This window comes from Galleria mellonella, unplaced genomic scaffold (genome assembly GCF_026898425.1).
Source record: "Galleria mellonella isolate WM207_F2 unplaced genomic scaffold, CSIRO_AGI_GalMel_v1 utg223, whole genome shotgun sequence".
NCBI lineage: Eukaryota > Metazoa > Arthropoda > Insecta > Lepidoptera > Pyralidae > Galleria > Galleria mellonella.
In genome coordinates, this window is record NW_026442042.1 from 460425 (window position 1) to 477839 (window position 17415).

Here is a 17415-nt window from a genome sequence, read left to right on the forward strand (position 1 = left end):
CACGAAAATTTACGACGTAATCGCGTAATATAATCACAAAAAATAGAGACAAAATTGAGAAATTCCTCCTTTTGGAAGTCGCTTAAAAAAGGTTTGTGGTGAGTGTCATCCGATTGTTGCAGAACTACTCGATGTCGTACTGGTCGAGCGTGGTGGCGGCGCGGCTGCTGGTGCTGGGCGTGCCGGCGTACGCGCGCACCTACACGCTGCGCAGCGCAGCGCCGCGCCCCGGCGCGCCCGCCGTCGGGCCCGGCCAGCCCGGGCACTACACCGCCGTGCCCGGCTTCCTCGCCTATTACGAGGTCATATACATACCACATTTTTATTATTACATGTGGGGAGAGCTATACACGAAATCTCTTTACGTAATAGATTCCGAAACGAGGATATCTTCATTTTGAAAGAACCATAGAAACCGACATAGCCCAAAGGATAAGCAAACTGAAGTGACAATGGGCTGGTCACATAGCGTTGAAGAACCGACAACCGATGGGGAAGAAAGGTTCTTAAGTGGCGACCTAGTACGGGCAATCACAGTGTAGTACAATCCCCAACAAGATGGAGTGACGACCTGAAATGCATAGCAGGGAGTTAGTGGATTCAGGTGGCTGAGGACCGTTCTTTGTGGCAGTCTATGGGAGAAGGGGGAAAGGGAATGTTACCAATAAAGTTTGACAACCACATTGCTAGCAATATGTCCTATTAGGTCGACCCCCACGTGGTTTCTCTGGAAACCATCATGAACAATTCTTGTTGAATTCGTCACGATGGGCTAACTGACCTGTTTCATCCTCACCTATCATCCTTCACTGGTGCCCCGCCGATGTATACTGATAGTGCGGGTGAGGTTACCATTCCATCACCACCCATTAAAAAAAAGTCTATGGGAAAAGCTTATATCCAGCAGTGGACGGATAATGGCTGAAATGATGATGATGATGGTTATACAGAAAACAGATACATGTCCTTAAGAGATGGTTGTTTTTTGCATTGCAAGAACGTCACTATATTGTACAGGATACTTTTAGCACGTATCACATCGGATCGGAATGGATACGAAAAGATGCGATGACAGTCGATCGCATCCGGCAGGATGTCGAAGCAATGGTACGGAGCCGATACGATACGAAAGCATTCATTTCTGCGACAAGTCATACAGTTTTATTCCTACCGTGCTGTGTTCTAATTTTGAATATGTTTGTAGTTGACGTAGTATTGTTGGCTATTGCATTAGAAGGAAATAATCATAAAACCCAGAAACGTCGTGACCGTGCACCGAAATTCAAAGGCATATGTAGGTATTATTATTACTGGTATTATAAGTACCCTGTCCGGTCGACTTCCTCTATTAACGGTCCTGGTTAATTACTTGTAAATCCGCCATAATTAGCTAACTGATCTGATGTCATTCTCATCTTTTTGTACTTCACTAATGTTCCTCTATTGGATACCATCGAATTCAATATTCCATTTCGATATTATCATTTTTCCTACGGGAAGAAGGGACTTAGTGATGGAGATTAGTAATCCTATTGTTAGCGATATACCCTATACGGTCGACTTCCACGTGGTTCCCTCTAGAAAGCATCATAATTGATTTGTTGTTGAATTTGTCACGATGGGCCGACTGACTCATCATCATCTATCATCCCTCACTGGTACCCTGCCTGTGTATACCAATAGCGTAGGTGGGGTAACTATACCATTGTCATCCATAAAAACAAATTCCCAAAGAAACATTTTGTCGTCTGTTTTTTTTTTATCCCTAGAGCCTATGGGCTATTAAGCACAACAACATCAATTACCATGAAGGCACTACCTTTAATTAACTAATATTTATTTTATATTTTCCATAAGAATTCATAATTCTAGTTGATTACTTTTTATTGTCAACACAGGTGTGCGAAGAAGTCCGCTATCGTAATTGGCAGGAGACACGAACGGAGAACGGTACGTACGCGGCACTGGGTGCACAGTGGGCCTCGTACCTACATGTAAGCGAGATGGAACGCGCGGGCGCAGCCGCAGCACACGCAGGGGCACGCGGCGCTGCGCTGTGGGCTCTCGACCTGGACGACTGGACCGGCCGCTGCGGCTGCGGCCCGCGCCCCCTATTACACGCCCTCCGGCACGGACTCTACGAGCCAGACATGCCCTCGGCTGTCTGTCTTTAATCAGCCTCGAGGAGCATTGAAGACAGGAGAAAAAAAAACTTTACGAGAATCTCAACCCTCGGTGCCTCCCCTTAAGCCGATACTGATGTACATATACAACTCACTTAAAAAGAAATTTGTCCGTAGACAAAATATTTCTCGCAGACTATTATGGTGCTCTAACACGGCTAAAGCCCTAAATGCACTGAGCGATTGTACGAGTAGTAACGATCCGTCGTTCGATCTTTAAAATTGAACGACAGATCGTACGTGTATGATTTATGGCGATATCGTACACAACTTTGTATAGAAAGATGGGTTTTTCAACTGTATTGTATTTTTAAACAATTGTGTAAAACACATTTCATTTAACAATTCTACAGACAGCGAACTCAATTTAAATTTGTCAATATTTGTATAATATGATGTCGCGATATATGATGATATCAAATAATATTACGATGTCATGCTACAACTATCTGTTAGAGATACCGCCACGAGTGATATGGAGCAGATAATAAATCTTCACCTCCAGTGTTTGTTACTAAGTAATTATTTCTCAAAAAGCTATTCGTGTATGCGTGTCTTAACAGGATCAAATTAATTACATGAAAAAATCGTGTGAATTACAAAACTATTGAAATAAAAAAGAAAGTATGATTACGAAATTAGAGGTTTACGTGTAAAATTATTCATGAAATTAGGTGCATGGATAGAAGATAAAACCGATTCGTAAACTATTATTATTTCACTAAGGACTCTGTGAAAGACGCCTAAGGTAGCATTTACATAATCCATCACCTTTTAATGCGCAGGACCTTAACGCTATGAATATTATAATTATATTCAGATTCTCTGGTCATTAGAATTAAAAGGCTATAACTTTTAATTACATATTTCGAGTCCAATGATCAAAGTTCAACATAATCTGTTCCTAAGTAAATTTATAAATATCTTATAAGCATCTACTTACGACATATTTGCATTGTTTTCGATTATAGATAAGTATCTATAAACGAAAATAATTGTTTATTATACTCGTAGAATCTGTAAAAATCGTTACACATACTCATCTAATAGGTGCCTAAGTTACTAAATGCATTAAATGTGTGTTTGATTCAATTGTCCACATGACACCCTTGGTGGTATGGTGATTAAAACAAACAGCATATTTGTAATACACCATGAATCATTCTTATTGATAATAACAAGAAACATTCTGATTGTGATATTGTTTTATTGCTAGATTATATGTTTCTTAAAACTTGTATAACTTGATAATATAACTAGATAGGTAACTAAGTTGATATAATGTAGTATGTATCTACTTAAGGAAGTGATTAATAATTTAATAAGTTTTATTTTTTATTTTTGTAAGTTATACGTAAATAAAAATTTTAGGAAAACAAATTTGTAATAATATAGTAATTTTGTACCTACACATATCCGGAAAACACTTATTTTTTTAGATAAATAATATTTTCTTAAAAAAAAAATAATATACTTATTAAAGTGACACTTGAATATAGGTATTGGACTATGAAAATCTTTTCTCTAAATTGTGTAAAAGTACTTAAATAAACTATTTTTTTTTTTATTTTTCGTTTTCTTAAACCCCTGAGGAAGAACAAAGAACCTTAGCCAGACCATGACGATCTACGACTGAGCAAAATATACCTAAAGGTATATCCAATATTAAAAACATAGATAAAAGAAAAAATAATTGTTTTCTTTATTACATTAGCCGTAGTAAAAAAGGTCACCGGTAGGAATTGTCAACCAATAAACTATTGAGTTTATTAGTTGTACTGTATCATAGTCCAATTGGAGTTAACTTATGGAATTTAACGCATAATTGCACTACATAGCTAAAGTTTAACTAAATATGTGCCTCCTTATATTTTTAATACTCAACTAAGTACGCTTTTTTTTGTAAACAGATGAAATGAATATTTAACACCTAGACCCATTATCGACTTTTTCACTTCGATATTCTTTCGTTTGATCTCTTAAATATACGAAAAATACTCGAGACACTCATTGATTGACCAATTGAATGACGAAGCATTTTACCCGACTGCTACAAAAGAAGGATACATTACGTTACGATAGAATAAATTATATGGGTTTTTAATGCTACTAATATTCAACTAGGTAGTACCTAGTTGAATTAATAAAACAAAATATTAAAAAAAAACGTTAAAGTAAATATGTTTAAAAATAAATTTACCTACCTATTACCCATTTTCTCACTTTTTTTTTATTATTATTTTTAATTGTACTTTAGACTTTTGAGTAAGTACCCACACATGGTATATGCCTATTTTAAAGTGTAAAGTCCATTTTTTTCTTCTTCGTGTATTCGCAGATCACGAGTATTTATAGTTGGCGTGCCCTTGAAACATGCACAGTATTACGTAGGTATTTCATAACACATGTCGATTGTACTGTTATATCAATTTACATTGATATATCTTTAAAAAGTGTATAATATTCTAAAACAATCTATGAAACATATTAAAATTCATTGAATAAACAACATTTTTCATATTCTAAGACATGTTTCATATATATTTTTTTGCAATTTTGCATATTTCTTGACATAACCTCATTTTTACTACTATTTCCGTGTGGTAAATTGACGTAACATTTTGTGATGATAAATGATTAGTAACAAGTGATAACATTATATGGAAGTGACTCTCATTTTAAAATCATTGCGTGTATCGACCTAGCCAAAAAGCAGGGCGACCTATTAACCTAGTTACGAATAGGCCTCGGTAATGTTTTTATTTTATACATTACTCAGTAGACCGCTGAAGAATCACTGAATATGGCAAAACGTATATTAAATCAACTACTATTTTCTAATAAGATAAAATTCCCAATAACAACGCGACGTTTTAGCCATAATACAAACCAGGTAAGTGATTTATATTACTAATTTAAAATATATTATAAAGTTTTCCTTTTTACCCGACATCCAAAAAGGAGAGTAATGTTTTTACTATATAGATATGTATGATTGTACCTATATATGTAGAGATAATTATACATGTACCTTTTGCGTTTGAAACAGCCTAAACAGTATGAAGTATTTTACTAAAAAGCCTTTGCCGTTAGATCAGTCTTACTTGTGAAAAAAGGTAATAATTGCTACAGACTATAAAATACGGCGCCGCCATTAAATAAATATAGCGACTATAAACTATCATATTTTTGGCTTAAATTGAGGTAATTAACAATATGTTTAAGTTTTACCTAGTGTAATATAATACGAATATCTATAATATATACGAAAATCTCTAAGTACCTAACTAGAATCGAGAATATATATTTTTTATAAAAAATCTTATTCTTATACACATTAGAGTCGTAAGTATTAGTATTTTTTATATTGGATTTTTACAAATTTCAGAGCATTGTTAATTAAATACGTCATTTATACAGGCAGTATACCTACCTGGATATTATACATACAGGGAACATATCTTTCGCAAGTTCAAATATTGCAATCTTTAAATAATTTCTGAAACACCTAAGAAATTCATTTTTAAAATACGTAAATATACTTAATTGTATACGTAAATCCTATTTGATATGCTTGTCTGTTGATTACAGGTTCAAACTAAGGAAATTCAAATACCAGTGCAATGGGGACATATAGCGGCAAAATTATGGGGCAACGAAAACGAACGACCAATACTGGCCCTCCATGGTTGGCAAGATAACGCTGGCACTTGGGACCCTTTAGCTCCACTAATAAGTAAACATAGATCTATATTAGCTATAGACTTTCCTGGACATGGATGTTCGTCTTGGGTGCCGCCAGGTAATTTTAAATTTCTTGTTTTGCAAATTTTATATCTACACAATGCACCTATTTGGTAACCAGAGAGAAATTGAAATCGTAATTATATGTAAAACTAAAAATCTACGTATACAATAAAACATATTAAAACATAAATTTTGTGATTTAAAAACTACAAAAAATGTTGAGTGTCTCATATTAACTCAACTTCAGCGGGTCTACCACTGAATGAAATTCCGAAATTTCGGACTCAATTTCGTGTTTTTGTTTATACCAAAATCAGACCAATAAATGGAGTTTAACATTTCGTTCGTCATACATCCTATCATAAAAGTCCAAAGGAACAATATTTTAACATTTTTAATATTTCCAAACGGCATGTATTATATAATTTTAACATCAAATTTCTGTTTCATTTGACTCCGAAATTTCGGAAAACTTACTTCTCGTGGAATTCTTCACGATTAACTGCCTGCCTGCCTGCTTTCATCCTCATCTATCACCTCTCATTGGTGCCCCGCCAGCGTATACCGTTAGTGCAGGCGGGGTAACCATTTCATTATCAACCATTTAATAAAACTCAGAGGAGATTTGTTAATAATGGGGATTAGTAGCCTCATTGCTAGCAATACACCCTGTCAGGTCGATCTTCTCACGATTCTACCTAGAAACCATAGCAAACAAACTCACTTTCACATTTATAATATTAGTAAACATTACATTAATTTGTTTCTGTTTATATTTCTATGATTTCTATACGTACCATACATATTGTATTATCGTAAATGCCGCATGTGTTTATAAATCAACATACTCGTACCTACAACGCATACCATATATCCAAGTTTTATTCTATAACAAATTTATATTTTAAGATTTTTAAAATTAAAATGTAGATCTTAAATAAGCAAATGAGTTTATATGGATAAAAACTATATTTTGTAATGCGAAAATTTTTAACGATAAATGGATGTTACTCTTTCACGCAGAAACTACTCAACGGAATTAAATGAAATTAGGTAGACAGATATATCCTAACTTAATACATAGAATACTTTATGTACTGATTAACTTAGAATTTTTTTATATTCTAAGAATTACTTGTTGTCACAATTTAAACAATATTTTTTTTACATTACAGGTATCCATTACTACGCGTGGGATCTACCTCGTATTATTCTATATTTAAAAGAATATTTTAAGTGGGAAAAAATTTCTCTGTTATGCCACTCAATGGGAGCAATAGCTGCACTACGTTTCTCTTGTCTGTTTCCTGACGACGTCGATTTTTTTATAGCCATCGATAGCCTCGTGGCAGACGACTACGATCTGAATATATTCATAGACAAATATCCCAGTGTTCTACGCAAAATTAATCTTCAACAGACTCGTTTGAATGAGGAACCTCCATCCTACACTCTTGAGGAAATTGCAAAAATTTGGCATTTGGGTACAAGAAAATCGGTAACTATGGAAAGCGCCCATATATTATTGAAGCGCGGTGCAAAACAATCTAAAAAAGATCCCAATAAGTACTACTTCTCGCGCGACTCTAGATTAAAATATACTTTGTTTACTCCTGAAAAAAAAATTTTCGTTGAAACACTTGTAAAAAAGTTGATTTGTCCCACATTATATATTAAAGCTATAGATTCACCTTTCTCTTGTGATGAATTTTCTGTGGAAATGAGGGAAATCATTGCCAAAAATAATGAAAAATATGAATGTCACTTTGTACCAGGCACTCATCACGTACATTTAAATACCCCAGAATTAGTATTCCCACTTATTTTAAATTTCTTACAAAAATATAATTTCCATTCTATATGAATATAAGTATTTAATACTAGATACAATTGTTAATTATATAGTTTTATAGTAATTACGTTTGAATTTATTTAATGACTCCTTATATATAAATATAGTTAAATATCAGTTCTATGTAAAGGTTAATTACTACAATTTTTTTTTTTTTAGTCTAATGCTAATAGAAACCAATTTACTTTTTATTTATAGCAACTACTATGCACGCAAGTGCTACTAATATATAGTAAATTATAGTAATCATTAATCTAATATTTTTCTACTGAATACATTTTCAATACCCAATGAAAAATTTTACATCATAACATTGATTTGAAATGATTCCTAGTATAAATGATCTCTTAAATATTAAATGTAATCAAATTATTAGGGGCCTATTACCACAAGTTTAGTAATGTCTGAATTAGCTGTTAAAATTTAAATAATTTACACATTTCTCAATAATTTCACATACATTTATTTTTTGGTTTGCTAAAGTGCTGTACTTTAGCAAATAAAAAACAATAAATGTATGTGAAATCTTCTAGAACATAACGAAATTTGCGACAGATTTCTGTATAACAGTGATTTCTGCTTTTGATAATTGACAGATGACTTGGATATTACTAGACTTCAGTATGAACACATTTTGAAATGTCTCCTTTGCAATTTCAAAAAATAAGGGTTTATGTTCTATTAGAGATCAGGTTTTCTTCTATATATTTGAATATGATATAAAGGAATAAACATTTTAAACATCTTTAAAAAATAATAATAATTTAATAATAAATATGTCTTTTCAATACTATATTAAGTATATATCAAATAGTGCAAACTATGTTGTATAGAATTGTCATGTTTCAATCTTTATGTATCATGAATCCATTTCTGGCATAGAATTTTTATTATTGTCACAAATATGAGCTCCTTTTCTTTCTGGTAGAACCTTCATTAGTGTTTCTTGCCAAGAAACACCCTCACACACTTTGAGTATGATCTCGAATACTGTAAATTAAATTAATTAACATCATATTTTGTTTAACACAAAGTAATCTAGAAAGATATTATTTATTGTTAAATAATATGTATCTTTTAAGATAATTTAAATTTATTTTTATATTAAGACAGGGTCCAAGGTAACAGAAATGAAAAAAATAATTTTTACTTTAATTATACAGATAGGGGCCATGAGAACTTTTCAAACAATTATAAAGAGGATTATAATTATGTTAATATTAATAAAGTAACATCCTTACCATGATCTATTGTTAAAACTTTTCTAGTCTTCATATTAACATATTTGTCTAAAGGAAGTTGCGCATGTCTGATACCTTGTTCCACAGCTATCCTGTGACAAAGACCCTGAAACATATAATTATAAACATATATTCATAATGCCAAAGTATTGTAAAACTGTTTTACACTTACATAATAATTATTCACAATATAAGTTAGTACCAAATTGCAGACAGGATAAAAGTAAGACTTTTCCTGCCTCTTCAGAATTCTTTTGTGATACTGAGTTATTATTAAGTTTTAAGTATAGTTATGAAAATAAAAATAAATATATATACTTAATAATTTTACATCAAACATAATAGAATACACATTGTAAATCTAAAAGTGTATGTACTGTTTTATACCACTCAATACACTCTGTGAGACAAAGTACAAGTATTTTAAATAATTATTTGTAAAGAAATTTACATTTTTTAATCTGTTATAGTATACAAATGTTGTATTGATTTTTTAAAGACTTGCTGTAATGATGTTTTTACCAGTTATAAAATTTAAGAAAAGCATAGTATTTATTTATGTGTAAGCAAGTACAGATTACCTTATGTTTATTATGATCCACTAATCCTCCAATAACATAAAATGTATCTTCTTCAAAAACCTCAATTACATTCTCTGATTCACTTGTTAAATAAACTATGTTTTTCTTTGGAAATGTGTCAAGATATGATTCCTCATGAAATTCTACCTATAAGCAATAACAAACAAAAATAATAATTTATTAAAATTCTAATAAATATGGTGTTAATTTTTCATTTTAGTGACAACCATAATTAATCCCTAATATATTTTATGCAGTGACTTCATAGTAAATTAGTAGAACTGTTTTTTGTATATTGTGATATATTGCTAATTGTGGCTGAATTTTAATGATTATTATTTTTTTTTTAATAAAATAAAATTTCAGTGCCTATCTATACTAATTTACAAGTGAAAAAAATTCAATAAGTCACTAACACTATTCTATTTTTCATGTGCAAGGTAGCAAAAACATACACATTAGCAATGATCATGTCACTTATTATCATTATGGTAGAAGGTTTAGCAAAATTACTCATTGACTGTGCTGAATATATTATTTTTGAAAGGAATATGATAATTAGAACTTCTAGAAACAAATTCTATGTTGGAAACACCGTTGAGTTGCTTATGTTTAGTAACCAATTAAAAGTTATCTAGCTGTATGGATATTTGTCCTTTTTAAAATAAAAAGTTACTAAGGCATTTACATACCACCAGATTCTAAGTAATAGTATTAAATGGGCATCAATAACTTTAACACTACAATCAAATCACACTTACGTCCCAATTTTCATAACCATTATGTCTTGCTATATCATTTTTTGATTTCTCTCCAAAACTAGTGATATGAAAATGTAATGGAGTATTTGACCTCCTGTTTATAGAATAACATCTCAATATTTGCTTTATGACTTTATATCTGTCTTTCTCTATCATTAAATGATCAAAACTAAGGTCTATGATTACTCCAATATTTTTCTTTGATTTCTCTAATTTCATTTTTTTTAATGCTTTTCGACTAGGACCAGAGTCTAAATTTGCATCGCGTGCTTCTTTTCTTCTTTCTTTTGCTCTTGCCTTTTCTCTAGCTCGTTTTTCCGCTTTACGATTTTCCCATTTAACTTTTTTTAACCACTTCCTCATCTGATTTTTTGTGTAAGGTCTTGGGACTTCGTTACCTTCGTCATCCTTTAGTCCAGGATCGATGCTAATATCAAAAAGTGAGTATTGTTGAAAAGGCGAATCTCTCGAGTCTCCTTTTACCTTTAATGTACTATCTTCGTCAATCATTTTCAAATATTATTTATTTCTAAAATAACCTCGAGTAGTATTTAAACTGAATTCATAACAGAAGTAGGTACCATAACAAGTGTTTTTTAACAAAACAGTTTATATATATAAGATGAGCTCAAATAATTATTTTAATTATAAAACATCGTCTAATTCAATAATATTAGATTTAAAACAGGGAACAAAATCTTTTGAAATTATTTTTGGGCATGTTTCTCTTAACTATTATTTTTTTTTTTTTTAGTACGTTTGTTCCGTTTGGAACAGGCTAAGGTCGGAGACCATGCTGCCTAGTCTTCAAAAAGATAATTTGTCTGGAATCTTAACTATTAATGTAAGTCACAATAACAGTCACTAATGTTTTTTTTTTAGTACGTTTGTTCCGTTTGGAACAGGCTAAGGTCGGAGACCATGCTGCCTAGTCTTCAAAAAGATAATTTGTCTGGAATTTTATTTTTCTAATGTCGCTTCAATTATTGTCATAATCTTCAATATTTCATTTGTCAAATCCGGTAAGTACATTTTCATAAATATCTTTTCTTGAGTTTTCTTAAACCAGTGGATTTATCAAATTAAAAATAAATAATTATAAAAAATCATTGTCTTGCAATTCAATAAAAGTATTCTTATAGCTCCTTGAATGTTGTAGTAATATAAGTGAAAATAGCTTTGAAACAAGAAGGAAATCTTAAGAGAAGCGGGATTGAGTGCGGGATATTTTCGGGTTTTTTGAAGATAATCCTAAGTTCGTCAAACATAATGTGTCTTTGAATGACAAATTCAGAGCAATCAAAAAAAAAAGGTGATGTAGAGATTGGGCTGTATTTGAGTTACACCATGTGCATGATGGGGAAGCGATCATGCCCATTCGGTGCAGGTGTTCGTTGAAATGTCCGTGGCCGATTCGTAATCTACAAATATTGGTGTAAAATTTTCTGTTTGTGTCCTTTCCTTTGCAGAACCACGGTTTTCCAATACGCCAATTAATTTTGCGGTACCATTTGCCTTTAGTCTGTAATATTTGAGTCCAATGCTCCTCCCATTTAGTTGTAACGATTTTATGTATTCCAATACTACAATCTGAATAACAAAGGGGTAAATCTTGAACACGAGCAGCACTTGAATTAATAATTTTAGCCAAAGTGTCTACTTGTTCATTCCCAAACACTCCAATATGTGAAGGGGTCCAGATGAAGATAATATCTTTTCCATATATAGTACAGAGATGATAATATTTATTACGAATTTCTTGAATTAAGTAGTTTGATGATGAAATGAATGTGTTATTTTTTAATGCCATAAGAACACTCATACTATCTGTAATTATAATCCATTTCGAATATAGTACCTGTTTTTCTATGTATTCTAATGCTAAAAATATAGCTTTTGCTTCTGCTGTGTAAATACTAGCCAAAGTTGAAATTTTATAACCGTGACCAAATCTATTTGACAAATCGTAAAAAGCCACTGAAGTGCTAAGTGCATTTTTGGAACCATCTGTATATATATGCCTGTAGTCAATAAATTCTGATAAAGTCTCATACATATCGTGCTTTTCTTTTATGTCTTTACGTATAACAATTTTGATCTTACAGAACTTACTCTCATAAAGGCCATTATAACAAGGAAGTATCTTACTACTATAGATGTTATATTCATCTCGTAAATTCAAATCATTGACAATAGTTTTATTCAAAAACATAGAAATGGGGCAATTTAATAATTTGAGTATGAGTGGGTTATTGGAAACTGAAAAAACTTTGAAGAGAAATTTGAGTTTTAGGTATTCGAAACGAAGAAGGATAGGAGGCAAATTACATTCTACTTGCATTGAGATAATTGGAGAAGTATACATAGCACCTAAAATAAGTCTTAAATTCATATTTTGAATTTTTTCGAGTTTTTCTACTAATTTATGTTCTGAGGCATAACAAAAGAAAGCGTAATCAAAATTACTTCTAACAAGAGATTTGTAAAGTAAAAGGATAATTTTAGGATCAGCTCCCCAGTTACGACCAATTACAGATCTTATTATATTAGTGGCTCTTAAAGCACGATCTACTAAGCAATCAACGTATAGATCCCATTTTAAATTTTGATGAAAAATTACCCCCAGAAATTTAACGCTACAGTCTGTTGGAAGAGTTTGATTATTATATATAATATTCATTAATGGAACATATTTATGAACTTGATGAAAAACAACTACTTTACTTTTGGTTAAACTAATATCGAGGGAAAGAAGAGAAAAATATTTCTCAAGTCTTTTTAATGACTCATTTAACACTAATTGCATATCAATAATATTCTTTCCTTTTATATAAATTAATAAATCATCGGCAAATTGCAAGTTGTTCACACTGTTTCCTAAAATTGAATTAAGTTTATAGATATATAAAATATATAGTAGCGGGCTTAGAATACCACCTTGACATACTCCTTTAGAGCTTAACCTAGGTCCTATTAATTTACTATTTACTTTAACATACACTTCTCTATTACTAAGAAAATTATAAATCCATTCGATAAGTTTCATTGGAAGAAATGAGGATAAAATCGAAGATAGAACTGTTAAATTTACATTGTTAAAAGCTCCTACGACATCTAAAAAAACAGATAGAACATATTCATCGTTATTCAAAGCAGTACTAAGGTCGACATAGAAGTTCGCTAAACTTTCGCGCGCTGAATATCCACGGCGAAAACCAAATTGATTCGATGGTAATATACTATTACTTTCAATAAAGAACTCTAAACGCTGTTTAATTAATTGTTCGAATAATTTGCCTGCACAGGACGTCAATGTTATAGGTCTATAGGAGTCGAAATTTGTAGGATCTTTACCGGGTTTAATTACTGGAATCAAACAATCCATTTTCCATTCTGGTGGGATAATACAGTCCTTCCATAAATCGTTAAAAATTTGTAAGAGTTTAGTAAGGTTTATTTTATTCAGCAATCGAAACATATTGTATGTTAAGCGATCAAGGCCACTAGCTGTATCTTTTCTAGATTTTACTGCACTGGATATTTCATCAATTGAGAATGGGTCAGTGAGAAATTTTGGGCATGAATTAACAGAATTAAACTGTTTGTCATCAAAAGGTGAGTGTACAAAATCAGGAGTATATTTGCGTAAAAAATCATTGACCCATGATATATCTTTAAAATGATTTTGACGATGTTTTGAATTTAGTTTTCTCATATTTTGCCAAACAGTGGAAATTGGTGTTAATCTATTAAATTTGGAACAAAATTCCTGCCACCCCTGTTGTCTTACTTGCTTAATTACTAACTTTTTAACAGCTTGAACTCTTTTAAAATTTATGTAATTATCGAGAGTTGGATTTTGTTTAAACCTAAGGTAAGCCGCTTTACTATCATTGACAGCTGTCGCACACCTGTTATTCCACCAAGGTACTGCTATATGTTTGTGCCTCTTTGAAGTATTTGCACCGCTATTTGATAAGTTCCTACGTGGAACGGAACGTTCCACAGCTGTCAAAATAATTTTACAGAACCTATTGTAATTGTTTAAGGGTTCATTGACATCATACTCGAAATCCAAAAGTAATCGATTAACAGTTTCAGAATAAAGATCCCAATTAACGAGACGTAGGTTTATACGATTTAACAAAAGTTTATTAACTTCATCTATAGGAGCATGTTGTTCACCTGACGGAGTTGATGAAGAGTTCTTTGTGTTTATTTTAGTAAAAGTCGGCAGGTGATAACTTCCTAACGGATCATCATGAACCGACCACTCGCATTTTAATGATATGGATGGGGATACCATAGTTAAATCAAGGCCATTGGGTCTCCAAATATGAGAGCCAACAGTAGTAACTTGCTTATCATTTAATAATACCAAATTACATTCATCTAAACAATCAAGAATGTCTTTACCTCTTGTATTAGTGGAGGTACAACCCCACATAGTATGATGTGCATTTAAATCTCCAGATATGATAGTGGGTTTAGGAAGAGACTCCAAAAAGAACTTAAATTTGGCTTTAGTAAAACTAGGTGTACTATTGGTAGGACAGTAAATACTGGCAACTGAATACCAAGAATTATTAACTTCAATACTAATAGCTATAGTTTGCAAAGAATTGTCGAAAAAAGAGTGAAGTTTTTTATATCTAATACTATTATGTATAATAATCGCTACTCCATTGTGGTTATTACCACAATCATTTCGTTCTATACAATAATCTTTAATTTTTAATTTGTAATGTGGTTTTAGCCAAGTTTCTGAGATGAGAGCAATGTGAATATGATGTTCATTTAAAAATTGTGTAAAAATATGTCGATTGCTCAGTAGGCTCTGAGCGTTCCACTGTATGATAGTTAATTGGTCTCGATTGAATTTTGTGAAATAGGTCTATTACCAAAAGTATCATATAACACATTCAAAACACTTTTAGTGTTAATAGATGTGTTCTTTGTGTTATGTAGTGAAATAAGTTTGATTATGCTTTCTATTAAAAGTGATAAACTCTTGTTATCAGAATTTAGAATTGAAATTAGGTCTACATTTTTTTTAGGTTTGTTACCCAGTTTAGGAAATATTTCAGTGCTAAGTATATCTCCAAAAGAAGCAGGTCTGAATTTAGATCTATTTTCAGCAATTTTCTTTTGTTTAACAGGGCATTGCGGTGATACACTTGTGTGATTTCCATTGCAGTGTACACAAATAGCGTTTTCCATTCCAGTTGTACAAGTTTTATAATTATGCTCACCTTTGCAGATGCTGCAACGCTCAGAATTCTTACAGAATTTAGCTAAATGTCCATACCTCAAGCACCGGTAGCATTGTTTAACTGGTGGTATATATGGAGTGACATTGTGGCGCCAACCTCCAATATCCAGATATTCAGGTAATACAGATGCAGCAAAAGTAATTGTCACGGTTAGAGTTGGCTGTAACACATATCCATGAGTCAAGGTATTTTTTCTTAAAATTCTTTTAATAGCAATAATTTTCTTAGAACTCGATATCATAGTATATATTTTTTTATTAGATATATTTGTAGGTACATTTCTAATAACGCCTGTAACTTCTGTTGAAGAAGCAGGAATACTGGCCTTAAAATGGTAGTCATTTAAAAAAGTTTTATTATTTAAAAAAGCATTGGCTAAGTCTGGCTTTTGAAAGTATACTCCGATTTTGAATTTATTTATAGATCTAAGATAAGTTACCCCTTTATTAAATCGTTTTAAACAGGAGGAGAGTGAGAGCAAGTCTCTGGATCCAATGGTTTTCTGACTATCTGAGGATTCTACAAAGACAACAAATTCTGTCCCAGGGGATTCCTCGGGATATCTTCTAATATAATCTGTGACGTAGTAAGGTTTATACTTATCGGCCTTATCAATTTCAGATTCTGAGTCAGTAGAAGTATCTTCCGAATATATATCCTTGTCATTACAAGGTTCATGGTCTACATCACCTGAATCGTCATCTTTTTTTTTCCTTTTTCTACAACTGCGCTTCCCCATGAATGCTAATTATATTACTGTCGCTGAATTTAGTGAAAATATAATATTTTATTCAATAATAAGAATTGATAGAGATAGTTTTAATAAATTAATAAAAAAAATTTAAAAAACCCGCTTGTTCTTATTCGAGTTTCCCGCCTTTTTTTCCAATGGCTGTCGCTGACTCAGTCACTAATGTAATGACATTGTCAGTGTAAGTCTAATATCACAGTAATCTTCAATGTCAAATTGATAGTACAAACATAGATCATACATAGTAACTGAGCATCCTCTATCTACGGGACTAAAAGTCGACAGGTATGTATTCAAATTAATAAAATTCATGGAATCATAATTCTGATAATTTTTTTTTATGCAATGTGATTATAAACAAATATTTATATGTCAGAAACTGCTTCGAGGCCAACCCGATATACCCTATATTGCTGGCGCTGAAGCAGTTTTTTTAATGGGTGAAAATGGAATGGTAACCCTGCCTGCGCTATCGGTATACACTGGCGGGGCACCAGTGAGATGTGATAGGTGAGGGTGAAAGCAGGTCAGTTAACTCATCGTGAAGAATTCCACGAGAAGTAACCACGATGGTTTCTAGAGGGAACCACGTGGAGGCCGACCTGATTAGTAACATTGCTAGCGAGTAGCAAGTGGCGACCCCGTACGGGCAAATGTAGTATAGGACGACCCCCCCCCCCCCCCCCCCCACTAGATAGAATGACGACCTAAAATGCATTGAGTCAGTGCATGCAGGTGGCTTAAGTCCTGAGCCGTATACGGTATAGGGGAAGCCTATGTCCAACAATGAACAAATAATGGCTGAAGTGATGATGATAATACTACCATCGTGCATCCAGCTATTTTATTAAGTTAGTATGTATAGGACACTGGAATTATATCCATTTTATTCTTTTTCTTCTTTATCTACTCTTTGTTATACCGCTCCGTGCAGTACTAAGCTCTGCACGGGAAACCAAATTGGATTGCGACTAAAAAGTGTTCCAATACTTTAATATATAATTATTATTTTATATGTAAATGAAA

General features: G+C 32.3%; 3 protein-coding genes and 1 long non-coding RNA gene across 4 annotated transcripts in view; 3 read left to right on the plus strand and 1 right to left on the minus strand.

Annotated features, from left to right (window-relative positions):
* LOC113517400 (probable chitinase 10) overlaps positions 1–3747 on the plus strand; it is a 37986-nt gene extending 34239 nt beyond the window's left edge. The window contains exons 50-51 of the mRNA XM_052894685.1: positions 123–302; positions 1899–3747. Of these exons, the coding sequence (XP_052750645.1) occupies positions 123–302; positions 1899–2174 (456 nt within the window). The 3' untranslated portion in view covers positions 2175–3747. The remainder of the gene's footprint in view (positions 1–122; positions 303–1898) is intronic.
* Positions 3748–4583: 836 nt separating this feature from the next.
* LOC113517403 (probable serine hydrolase) lies at positions 4584–9805 on the plus strand. Its single transcript, XM_052894693.1, has 3 exons — positions 4584–5076; positions 5775–5985; positions 7106–9805. The coding sequence occupies exons 1-3, from the start codon at positions 4987–4989 to the stop codon at positions 7792–7794; spliced, it is 990 nt and encodes a 329-aa protein (XP_052750653.1). The 5' UTR covers positions 4584–4986; the 3' UTR covers positions 7795–9805.
* On the minus strand, positions 8528–10875 carry LOC113517494 (tRNA methyltransferase 10 homolog A). The gene is made up of 4 exons (XM_026902174.3): positions 10366–10875; positions 9605–9751; positions 9024–9129; positions 8528–8772 (listed from the first exon to the last, which is right to left on the minus strand). Exons 1-4 carry the CDS (start codon positions 10873–10875, stop codon positions 8642–8644), a joined length of 894 nt encoding a protein of 297 aa, XP_026757975.1. The 3' UTR covers positions 8528–8641.
* A 3434-nt stretch (positions 10876–14309) lies between these two features.
* Positions 14310–16487, plus strand: LOC128200630 (uncharacterized). Its single transcript, XR_008252818.1, has 2 exons — positions 14310–15823; positions 16260–16487. It is a non-coding gene; the product is annotated as an uncharacterized LOC128200630 (long non-coding RNA).
* Positions 16488–17415: the final 928 nt, after the last annotated feature.

Excerpts from the sequence above, each read along its gene's own strand:
- LOC113517494 (XM_026902174.3), bottom strand. The coding sequence starts at position 10,875 with ATGATTGACGAAGATAGTACATTAAAGGTAAAAGGAGACTCGAGAGAT. Across the intron at positions 9,130-9,604 it reads TGGATCATAATAAACATAAG|GGTCTTTGTCACAGGATAGC; the intron begins GTAATCTGTACT and ends TATATGTTTCAG. Across the intron at positions 8,773-9,023 it reads AGTTTTAACAATAGATCATG|TATTCGAGATCATACTCAAA; the intron begins GTAAGGATGTTA and ends TTTAATTTACAG.
- LOC113517403 (XM_052894693.1), top strand. The coding sequence starts at position 4,987 with ATGGCAAAACGTATATTAAATCAACTACTATTTTCTAATAAGATAAAA. Across the intron at positions 5,077-5,774 it reads TTAGCCATAATACAAACCAG|GTTCAAACTAAGGAAATTCA; the intron begins GTAAGTGATTTA and ends TGTTGATTACAG. Across the intron at positions 5,986-7,105 it reads TTCGTCTTGGGTGCCGCCAG|GTATCCATTACTACGCGTGG; the intron begins GTAATTTTAAAT and ends TTTACATTACAG.